The sequence below is a fragment of the Bos mutus genome, chromosome 7, assembly GCF_027580195.1.
Source record: "Bos mutus isolate GX-2022 chromosome 7, NWIPB_WYAK_1.1, whole genome shotgun sequence".
NCBI lineage: Eukaryota > Metazoa > Chordata > Mammalia > Artiodactyla > Bovidae > Bos > Bos mutus.
Genome location: NC_091623.1, coordinates 100,977,535 through 100,989,744, shown reverse-complemented (window position 1 = coordinate 100,989,744; position 12,210 = coordinate 100,977,535). Strand labels below are relative to the sequence as shown.

Sequence of the window (12,210 nt, the reverse complement as noted above, 5' to 3'; positions counted from 1 at the left end):
TACCCATGAGATTAAAAGATGCTTGCTCCTTGGAAGAAAAGCTATGACCAACCTAGATAGCATATTCAAAAGCAGAGACATTACTTTGCTGACAAAGGTCCATCTAGTCAAAGCTATGGTTTTTCCAGTAGTCATGAATGGATGTGAGAGTTGTACCATGAAGAAGGCTGAGTGCCGAAGAATTGATGCTCTTGAACTGTGGTGTTGGAGAAGACTCTTGAGAGTCCCTTGGACTACAAGGAGACCCAACCAGTCAATCCTAAAGGAAATCAACCCTGAATATTCATTGGAAGGACTGATGCTGAAGCTGAAACTCCAACATTTTGGAGTGATGTGAAGATCTGATGTGAAGATCTTTCCCAGCATCTTTCCTGATGCTGGGAAAGATTGAAGGAAGGAGGAGAAGAACACAACAGAGGACAAGATGGTTGGATGGCATCACTGACTCAATGGACATGAATTTGAGCAAGCTCCAGAAGATAGTGAAGGTCAGGGTTGCCTGGTGTGCTGCAGTCCACGGGATTGCAAAGAGTCAGACATGACTGAGTGACTGAACAACAACAGCAACCACGGGCACCTGGGGCTCTGGGTTGTTTTCCTGTCTTTGCTCTTCCTCTGCGCACTCATACTTGTCTTTGTCTACCTTCAGGATGAACATTTCTGTGACTTCGTGGACACCCTCACAGAGTACCAGACTAAGAACATCTTGGCTTCTCCCATAATGAATGGGAAGGATGTGGTGGCCATAATCATGGCTGTGAATAAAGTGGATGGGCCCCACTTCACCGAGAATGATGAAGAGGTAAGAGTGCTTAGGAACTGGTGGGCTGGCCATGCCAGCACATTCTCCCAGCTCACAAATCTTCTGACCCTTGCTATTTGCCCTGACCTTGGCTTTCCCCTCTGTAAGACAAGGAAGTTAGTGGTCTGATGATCTGTGAGGGAGGCAGGACAGGATAATCATTAAGATGTTGGGCTTTGGAGATAAGAATATAGGGATAATGGTTCTGGTTCTGCTAATATCTGTTTGTCTTGGGCACGTTTTTCTGAACCTCAGATTACTTATTTGTAAAATGGGGCTGGTTTTATAGTATCTTTTATAGAGAGTATCTATAGTGTCTCTTGAGGTCATTTGTGGCCATCAGGATAACATATATACATGACTTATCACGGGGCCTGCAAACTCAATGAACAGTAGCAACTTCTCATGAACACACTTCTAATAACATTAACATTCTACATTCTGTGAGTTTTACCCTCACATAATGCAACATTTTATGAGTCAGCTTTCCACGATCCATCTGCTCAAACTGTCTCAGATGAAGCTTTGAAAATATTCAAACTTATCGGCTGATGGTAGAAGTGGCCAGAAGAGGAATTTCTCCTTCTCATCTGTTTCTCCTCATGCTGTTTGATTTTCAGATTCTTCTCAAGTACCTCAATTTTGCAAATCTAATCATGAAGGTGTTCCACCTGAGTTACCTGCACAACTGTGAGACTCGGCGTGGCCAGGTAAAGGGCTTGACTTGAGGGAATGGACTGGACTGAAGGTGTCCTCTTCCTGAAGCACTGATGTGCTCAGCTAGAAGGCAGTAGTGACAGGAGTGCCTGGGAAGTATCGTGCAGTCTCTCCCAGCATCCCTGGGGTGCATGAGTCATGATGTCTGTAAAGCTGTAACCCAGAGTGACTGCACGTATAAGCTTTCATGTCAGCCAGCTTGTACTTGAATCCTTGCTAAGCCATTTACCAGTTCTAAGACCTTGAGCACACCATTTAACCTCTCCAAGCTTCAGCCTCCTCTTTTGAAAAATGGGGATAATTACGGGATAAAGTATGTAGGATACTTGGGCTCTGTCAATGTTTGTTATCATCGTTGTTATTAACAACCTAGGAAATAAAAAAATTGGAAAGAGTTGGATCCAATAGCAGCTGCCCCGTTATTCACCACTCTGAAGCTCAGTTTCTCCATCTACAAAACAGGGACAGCTATTCTTGGTTATTATGAGCTGCTGTTCTGTGCCTCAGGAACACTAACTGTGTTTTTGTATTTCTTCAGATACTGTTGTGGTCTGGGAGCAAAGTCTTTGAAGAGCTTACAGACATTGAGAGGCAGTTCCACAAAGCCCTGTACACAGTCCGTGCCTTCCTCAACTGTGACAGATACTCTGTGGGGCTCTTAGACATGACCAAACAGAAGGTGAGAACACTTAAGAGCAGACATTTCCAAGAATAGGTTAAATATATAGCTGCTATATATCAGGTGGAACCCAGCCTTGTGTCATGAATTTGGTTGCACAGGGAAATGGCTGGCAGGAGGTAGATGGTTATGAAAGGTTTTTCACAGGTCTTTTACACTGAGGAGAGGAGTACCAGCCTCTACAGAGGAAAAGTCATTCCAGGGCACAGGGGAGGAAAAATAACCTATATCTTCCCTAGTCCATAGGGAAAAAATGAGCATGTGAGAAGAAGGCATGATGAGGTGGTAAAGGTGAGTGATAAAGAAGTTTCCATGTAGGGTGAAAATGCAGCAAGAAGAAAGTTGCCAACTTCAGAAACTGTCAGAAAATACACTCAAAGGTGGGCAGAAACCTTTCCTATGGTGAAAAGACAACCCTCAGAATCGGAGAAAATTATAGCAAATGAAACAACTGACAAAGGATTAATTTCCAAAATATACAAGCTGCTCATACAAGTCAATACCAGAAAAACAAACAACCCAATCAAAAAGTTGGAAAAAGGCCTAAATAGACATTTCTCCAAAGAAGGCATACAGATGGCTAACAAAAACATGAAAAGATGCTCAACATCGCTCATTATTATAGAAATGCAAATCACAACTCCAATGAGATACCACCTCACACCAATCATAATGGCCATCATCAGGAGGTCCATAAACAATAAATGCTGGAGAGGGTGTGGAGAAAAGGGAAGCCTCTTGCACTGTTGGTGGGAATGTAAATTGAAGATGGAAGATGATATGAAGATTTCTTAAAAAACTAGAAATAAAACCACCATATGACCCAGCAATCCCATTCCTAGGCATATACCCTGAGGAAATCCAAAAGTGAAAAAGACACATGTACCCCAATGTTCATTGCAACACTACAATAGCTAGAACATTGAAGCAACCTAGATGTCCACTGACAGATGAATGGATAAAGAAGCTGTGGTACATATACATATAATGTAATATTACTCAGCCATTAAAAGGAACACATTTGAGTCAGTTCTAATGAGGTGGACAAACTTAGAGCCTATTATACAGGGTGAAGTAAGTCAGAAAAAGAAAGATAAATATTGTTTACTATTGTAATATTGTCCATCCCTAGTGGTCCGTTGGGTAAGACTTGAGCTTTCATTGCCCAGGGCCTAGGTTCAATCCCTGGTTGGGGAACTAAGAGCCTGAAAGCCATGTGATGCAGCCAAACAAACAAGGAATCTAGAAATATGGTGCCTATGAATTTATCTGCAGGGCAGCCATGGAGAGGACACAGGGTCGGGGGCGGGGAAGAGAGGGTGAGATGTATGGAGAGAGTAACATGGAAACATATTACTTTATGCAAAATAGATAGCCAATGGGAATTTGCTCTATGACTCAGGGAACTCAGACAGGGGCTCTGTATCAATCTAAAGGGGTGGGAAGGGGAGGGAGATGGGAAGGAGGTTCACGAGTAGGGGGACATAGGCATACCTATGGCTGATTCATGTTGATGCTTGACAGAAAACAAAATTCTCTAAAGCAATTATCCTTCAATTAAAAAATAAATATTTTTTTAAAAGAAAATATAGATGTAAATCTTTGTGGCCCTGGATAAGGCAATGGTTTCTTGGATATGGCATCAAAAGCACAAGTAACAAAGGAGAAACAGAAAATTGGGCTTCATAAAAATTTAAAAGTTTTGTGCTTGAAAGGACAGTAAAGAAGAAACCTTTTGAAAAGACAAGTATGTAAAATATAAAAAGAACTCTTAAAATTAGGAGTATAGGATTAACAGATACGAACTATTATATATAAAATAGACAGGCAACAAGAATTTACTGTATAGCACAGGGAACTATACTCAGTATCTTGTAATAACCTACAATGGAAGGTGGTCCACTGGCTAAGACTCTGTGGTCCCAATGCAGCGGGCCCAGGTTTGATCCTTGGTCGGGAACTAGATCCCATGTATTGCAACTAAAAGTTCGCATATCACAGCAAAAGATCGAAGATCCCGTGCATGCAATGAAGACCAGGTGCAGTCAAATAAATAAATAAATATTAAAAAATAAATAAATAAAATAGTCATGATACATTTGTTAGTTTTAAAAATAACGGAAAAAAATATATATATACTAATCACTTTGCTGAAACTATCACAATATTGTAAATCAACTATACTTCCATCTTTTTTTAAAGTTTGATGTTTGCTGATGAAGGGGAAAACAAAAATCTCTTACTACTCAACAATAAAAAGATAACCCAGTTTAAAAAATAAAATAAATTGCTGGGCAACATGATAATCTCCCTTTTTTATATAATGCTCTACAAAAATAATTCCATAGTAGTACATGTGGATTTTTAAATAATATATGTACATATAACAAACACACAGAGAAAAGCACTATTACAGGAAAATAGTTCAGTGAATTACCACAAAGTGAATATCCCACGTAACTACCACCAAGATTAAGGAATAAGAACATTACTGGCGCCTCAGAAGCCCCTTTCTTACCTCTCTCTAGTAACTCCCATTCCTTCCTCCTAAAAGGTAACCACTCTCTGACCTTTAAAGCCACGTTAGTTTTTCCTAATTTTGAAATTCATATAAATGTAATTATACTCTTTTGTGTCTGACTTCTTTTGATCAAAATTTGGATTGTAAGATTCATTCTTATTGCTCATCATAGTCATCAATTTTCATTAATTAGTTCATTAATTTTCATTCTTGTAGAATATTCCATTATATGAGTAATCCACAAAGTATTTATTTATTCTACCAGTGATAGTGATTTGAATTTTCCAGTTTGGGCTTTTATGAATATTGCTATCATGAACACTCTAGTACATATTTTTTCGGTACACATATATATTCTATGGTTCCTCTTTCTATAATCTGCTTTATTTCTTGATTTTTCAGTTAATCTGTATCTTGTACATGCCCATTTATTTTTGTTTGAACACTAGAAATCTGTATAAAATATTTTGGAGATGATTTGAAACTCTTGGCAATGTTATATTCCTCCAAAGGGGATTTATGTTACTTCTGGTTATAAGTTGAAACAAAGGCAGAGTATCTGAATCTAATCAAGGACTGAGCCAATTTGAAGCTGGTCTTCAGTTTTTGTGAGGGTTATTCTGTTTCTGATTCACTTTTACTCCTAGAGTATAAATCTTTAGGAAGGACAGGCTAAAAACCTGGGTTGCTTTCAAGGATGTCTCCTTTTTGGCAGGTCCCAAATTTCAACCTAGTCCTACTAGCCAAGTAGGTCTACTGAAAGCTTTGCACACCTTTCCAGTTGCTCCACAACATCTTTGGTGTCAGTAAGAGGAAAAGTTGAATCAGGCATCAGGCTCATATCTCTGGGCTTCCCTTCTCTGTGAGATCTTGGCCCATCAAATTATTGCTGCCTTGCTAGCGCTATGATTCCTTCACATAAATGTTTATATACGCATACACACATACATATACAGAGTCCAGATTCATGATAATTCTCAGTTGGAGGATTGGTTTGCAACAGACTGGCTACCATTGGTAGTAGTAGAAATCCTCTTTTTTTGTTCTTTAGTCCACATAGATTTATCTCATTTTTTAAAATAGTATTGGTATACCATAATTAGTTTATCCTTTCCCCTATTTCTGGGCATTTAAATCATTTCTAGATAGTCTTGCAATTAAAGGCAATGCTGTAATGAACAACCTTGGAGTTAAATTCCTGCCCACTCGACAGAGACTATCTATAGGACAAAGGTGTGGAAGTAGATTACTAAGAAAAAAATTTTATTTCACTTTCCCCAAATTTTCCGTCTAAAGGCTAAATCATTTTATACTCCTACTTGCACTGCATGAGAGTTCCCTTTCTCCAAACTCCTGCCCCCAATTCTGTGTATCATAAATCTTTTGTATTTTTCCTACTTAAACAGGCAAAAATGTTATTATTCTTCTTTTCTAATTGTTTTTTCACTGATGATCATAGAAGAGTAAATACATTTTGTATATTTATTTGTAATTTAACTTTTCTTTTTACATACATTGCCCAAGTTTTTCTGTGCAATATATTGCCCATTTTTCCACCTTTAAAATTGAATTCTTTGTCTATTTCTTATTAAAATATGAGTGCTTTATATTATATAGATTATGTATGTGTCACCTAGCTGCAACCATATTTTCCTTTTCTGTGGATTATATTTTAACTTTGTCTATGGCATCTTTCATAATACAGAAGACTTAAATTTTATGGCTTCTGTGTTTTGAATTTTGTTTAAGAAAGACTTCCTCAACCTGAATACTATAGTCTGAAATAACCTTAATTGCTTTGATTAATACATTTTCATCTTTTACTCATCTTGAAATTATTAATATGTTATAAGGTAAGGATAAATTTTGTGATGTCCTCATAATTCTCAAGAGTCCATTTTAAGGTGCTCAGTTTGTATCTTAAAAGATCAAAACACAGCTCTAAGCTGCAGCATTCTGCCCTCTGTTTCTTTTGAACTCTCCCTCAAAAGGGAAAGTCACATTTAAATGAGAATATCCTGATTTAGTCATCCCCAATAGATGGAACAATCTAGCAATTAGAAGTGGGTTGGGTTGCCTATAATCACTCTAAGAACTGGTTCTCTTTCCCCTCCCCCCCCCCGCCCCACCCCAGATAGCTAAATTCTTAACTGAAGTATTGACATTATGAAAAGTGTCAATAAAGGCCACTGAATTGTACAATTACGCTGGGCGAGTCACAAGGTGTATGAATTATATCTCAGGAAGGCTGTTTAGAAGTAAAAGAGAGAGAGAGAGACGGGACAGAGGACGGCAGGCACAAACACGCCCCACATTCCAGCGCACCCTCTGTTGACATCTGCTTCTCCTGAGGACAGTCTTCAAAACCGTGCAGTGTTTGACCTCGATAGTGTCAGCCTGATATTCTTCTTCTGGTCTCAACATTTGTGTTCTCTTTTTGTTACTGTTTTGATTCTTACCCTGGCTACCTTACTAAAGTCACTCAAAGGCTTAGTTGTCTCCTCCATGAGATAGTAGATCCTCTGGGCATGAACTGTACCTTGTCTCTATCCAGCACAAAGCATGTTGTGGAGCTTAGGTAGGTCCCCAGCTCTCATTTTCACCCAGAACTGAATTGCTTCCTGTTGTCGACAGTCAAGAGGAAGAGTCCAACTGGGCAGAAGGGTGAGGACGTGAAATGTGAATTTCATGTGGACTTCATTTGCCATCTGCTTGCCCTCTGGATGATGTAAGAGCAGACAAACCACCATGACAAATATTTTCAAATGAGAGAGAGAGAGAGTTCAAGAAGCAGAGGGGCTTGACATCCTGCCCATGGTAACCCAGAGTGAGCAGATCACTGTCTCTAAACACAGCAGATAAGTGAACAGAGAGGCACTGGAGGACAGGGGCCTCTTCCTCAGACCCAGATTTGGCCCAATCCAAGTGTGCAGCAGCATGTGTTGCAGAAAAACCGGAGGAGAAGCAGCAAGGAAGCCTGTGTGGCGTCCTAGTCAGTTTCTTCTCCTGGGGCTGCGTGACCATGCAGAGCCTTTGCTGGCCCTTTTCTCTCCTCTCTCTGCCCCTTTCTTTGCCAGTTATCTTACAGGTGTCATCCTTTCCTGTTGAAGCTCAAAGGTCTATCTGTCCATATTTGGCACCATTGCTTCTCTTTCCTTATTTGGAAAAAAAAATTTTATTATGAAAGCCATACATTTTATTAAGGAAGAATCCCGAGAAAGTCAATTGTTAATGCTTTGTTGTGAATTCTTTGAGAGCATTTTCTATATAGAGTTAAACCATTGGGGGTCACATGATCTATGCATCTATCACTTCACATTTTTTATTCATTGATGTATCATGGACATCTTTTTAATCAATACATACACATCTGTAATATGCTTGTTACTAGATGTACCATCAGAGAAGGCAATGGCAACCTACTCCAGTACTCTTGCCTGGAAAATCCCATGGACTGAGGGGCCTGGTGGGCTGCAGTCCATGGGGTCGCTAGAAGTCGGACACGACTGAGTGACTTCACTTTCACTTTCATGCATTGGAGAAGGAAATGGCAAGCCACTCCAGTGTTCTTGCCTGGAGAATCCCAGGGACGGCGGAGCCTGGTGGGCTGCCGTCTATGGGGTCGCACAGAGTCGGACACGACTGAAGCGACTTAGCAGCAGCAGCAGCAGATACACCATAATTGATTTAATAAGTCTCCTCCTTTTGGATACTTCGTGCTCAGTCACTAAATCATATCCAACTCTTTGTGAACCCATGGACTGTAGTCCTCCAGGCTCCTCTGTCCATGGGGCTCTCCAGGCAAGAATACTGGAGTGGGTTGCCATTTCCTATTCCATGGGACTCTTCCTAACCTAGGGATCAAACCCATGTCTCCTGCATTGTAGGCAGATTCTTTACCACTGTGCCATTGTAGGTTTTTTCTAATTTTTCACCGCTATAAATGATACTGGAAGAAACATTGTTCTAGCTAAACATTTGATCACATGTTTAGCAGGTATGTAAGGTAAATTTCTTGGCTATAGAGTCCACTTTTTCCTTCTCAAGTCCCACAGCAGAGGAAGAATGAGGTTGCTCTTGCTTAGCTCCCATTCTTGGTTATTGATTAGACAGATCCAGTTCTGATGATACTGATATATTTCAAAGCACAGACACAATTGACTTTTTCCAAGTCTAGTGAATCTTGCAGCCCTGCCAAGCTTAGGTTCCACTGAGTTCTTCACATCTTCCAAATTTCAGTGATAGATGACTCATCCAGGTGAGTCTTATTTTCTTAATCTCCTTTTTTGATCTGCTTTCAAGACACATAATTATTGTTTTTCTCAACCCTAGGAATTTTTTGATGTGTGGCCAGTCCTGATGGGGGAGGCTCCACCCTACGCTGGTCCCAGGACTCCGGATGGAAGGGTAGGTCTCCCTCTGGCCTGTTCAGTATGAACAAATGTTTAATGAAATATCATGTAAGGCACTGTAGGCCCTGATGAAGTTTCTCTACCACATAGGTATTTATCTCTTCTGGGTTGGGTCGTCACCTTTGAAATTATGGTAATTCCTCACGATTGCTCAAGCCCTGTATTTTGCAAGGTGTTTTTAATATCTCCCTGGAGTTTCACAACAACCTGGTGGGACTGACAGAAGAGGGAAACTATTCTTATTCCATAGATGAGGAAAGAAGTCCAGAAAGATCAAGCAACATGCTTAAGGACTCACTCAGCAGAACTGTAGATTATTAAAGATGTAAATAATCTCAAAATCGAATATAGATGTACACGTTGATAGCCGGAAAGTCATTTCCAGTCAATAGACATATATGTTTAGTTATGAAAGTTTTTTAATTCTTTATTTCCAACAAGTGTCTAGATTCTCAGATTCTTTTGAAAAGGTGGCAGACCATTCAAAACTGCACAGCCCCCCCATCCCCATCCCACAGGTGAAATTTGATTGGAGCTGAGTAGCAGCTGCCTCCTTGCAACCTGGCCTGAGCTCCCTAGTTTGCCACAGTCCCCCTGACTCCCTCTTGTGTACCCCTGGCTGCCTCCTCTCATTTATGTTTCTATTAGGTCTCCCTTGGCATTTCAGTGTGCAACCTCTGGCCTCCTACTATTGCTACATTTTAAAGATGAGACATAAACACTTTAGAGAAGCTGTAATGAAATATGTGGGGATGCAAAGATGAAGCAGGGTAAACAGACCCGGCACTCAAATGGCCTATAGAACCTGTAGAATGACTTTAGCTGAGGCCACATAGAATAAGTAAGCAGCATAGCTGTGTCCTGAATTGAGCTTTAGTCCAGTCATCTTCTCACAAAACCTTCCAGGCTGTCTGAAACAGTATACCATTTCTGCTAGGAGGCCTGATTCTCCCTAGCCAACACTAACCCTACCCAAAATAAAGGACAGTGTGTGTGTGTGTGTGTGTGTGTGTGTGTGTGTGCGTGACAGACTTTATTTAACCTTAATTCAAACTCTAGGTATTCAGATTAATACCCTGGCTGTGTTAGTTCTCATTCCAATCCCAAAGAAAGGCAATGCCAAAGAATGCTCAAACTACCCCACAATTGCACTCATCTCACACGCTAGTAAAGTAATGCTCAAAATTCTCCAAGCCAGGCTTCAGCAATACATGAACCGTGAACTTCCAGATGTTCAAGCTGGTTTTAGAAAAGGCAGAGGAACCAGAGATCAAATTGCCAACATCCGCTGGATCATGGAAAAAGCAAGAGAGTTCCAGAAAAACATCTATTTCTGCTTTACTGACTATGCCAAAGCCTTTGACTGTGTGGATCACAATAAACTGTGGAAAATTCTGAAAGAGATGGGAATACCAGACCACCTGACCTGCCTTTTGAGAAACCTATATGCAGGTCAGGAAGCAACAGTTAGAACTGGACATGGAACAACAGACTGGTTCCAAACAGGAAAAGGAGTACATCAAGGCTGTATATTGTCACCCTGTTTATTTAAAGAGTACATCATGAGAAACGCTGGGCTGGAAGAAGCACAAGCTGGAATCAAGATTGCAGGAGAAATATCAATCACCTCAGATATGCAGATGACACCACCCTTATGGCAGAAAGTGAAGAGGAACTAAAAAGCCTCTTGATGAAAGTGAAAGAGGAGAGTGTAAAAGTTGGCTTAAAGCTCAACATTCAGAAAACGAAAATCATGGCATCTGGTCCCATCACTTCATGGGAAATAGATGGGGAAACAGTGGAAACAGTGTCAGACTTTATTTTTTTGGGCTCCAAAATCACTGCAGATGCTGACTGCAGCCATGAAATTAAAAGACACTTACTCCTTGGAAGAAAAGTTATGACCAACCTAGATAGCATATTAAAAAGCAGAGACATTACTTTGCCAACAAAGGTCCATCTAGTCAAGGCTATGGGTTTTCCAGTGGTCATGTATGGATGCGAGAGTTGGACTGTGAAGAAAGCTGAGCACCGAAGAATTGATGCTTTTGAACTGTGGTGATGGAGAAGACTCTTGAGAGTCCCTTGGACTGCAAGGAGATCCAACCAGTCCATTCTGAAGGAGATCAGCCCTGGGATTTCTTTGAAAGGAATGATGCAATAGCTGAAACTCCAGTACTTTGGCCACCTCATGCGCAGAGTTGACTCATTGGAAAAGACTCTGATGCTGGGAGAGATTGGGAGCAGAAGGGAAAGGGGACGACAGAGGATGAGATGGCTGGATGGCATCACTGACTTGATGGACATGAGTTTGAGTGAACTCCGGGAGTTGGTGATGGACAGGGAGGCCTGGCGTGCAAGAGTCGGACACGACTGAGCGACTGAACTAAACTGAACTGTGAGCTTCATATACACACCAGAAAAGATTTCAGCCTTGGAATTGACAATGTCTGCTGTGCTTTATCCAAAATGACCTTTATAATCTGCCACTGTCCAGTTTCAAACTACTATTTTGCCCATACAATTTCATGTTTTCATTTTGGAAGACTAAGTCTGCAAGACTAACATCACGTGCTACTGTCAGAAAACTGTTTGGGGACATTTTTCCTTTTTAAGTACAGCTTGCTGTATTGACATAATTGAGATGTTACTACTGAGTTTTCATCAAATTCACATATGAGCTGGTTTTGTTTCTTCCAGAAATTTAGAATTTTAGGAACTAGGGTAGAGACCATTCTAGCTTTCAAACTCCACCAACCTCAATTAGTTTCAATTTCCTGGGCTGCTTTAATATTCAGCTCTCTGAGCTGAGCCCTGTGGTCAGAGGTCATTTCCAACTCCAGAAGGCCTAGAGAAATATCAGACCCTATCTAACTTATCTGGTTCTTCACTCTTGAGGATCCCTATCTTCAAGATTGAACTGAAGATGGAGGAGAAGACACATTTATATGTTTGAGTGAGGCCCTTTGCTGTTCAGTTGAAACTACCACATTGTTAATTGGCTATACTTCAATATAAAATAAAAGGTTAAAAAAAAAAAAAAAGATTAAACTGAAGAGGACATTTTCTCACTAAATTC

General features: G+C 40.4%; 1 protein-coding gene across 1 annotated transcript in view; it reads left to right on the top strand.

Moving 5' to 3' along the window:
* The first annotated feature begins 655 nt into the window (after positions 1 to 655).
* The window catches only part of PDE6A (phosphodiesterase 6A), a 63,439-nt gene continuing 51,884 nt past the window's right edge, over positions 656 to 12,210 (top strand). The window contains exons 1-4 of the mRNA XM_005895344.3: positions 656 to 802; positions 1,423 to 1,512; positions 2,058 to 2,198; positions 9,052 to 9,126. Coding sequence (XP_005895406.2) covers positions 722 to 802; positions 1,423 to 1,512; positions 2,058 to 2,198; positions 9,052 to 9,126 — 387 coding nt within the window. The 5' untranslated portion in view covers positions 656 to 721. The remainder of the gene's footprint in view (positions 803 to 1,422; positions 1,513 to 2,057; positions 2,199 to 9,051; positions 9,127 to 12,210) is intronic.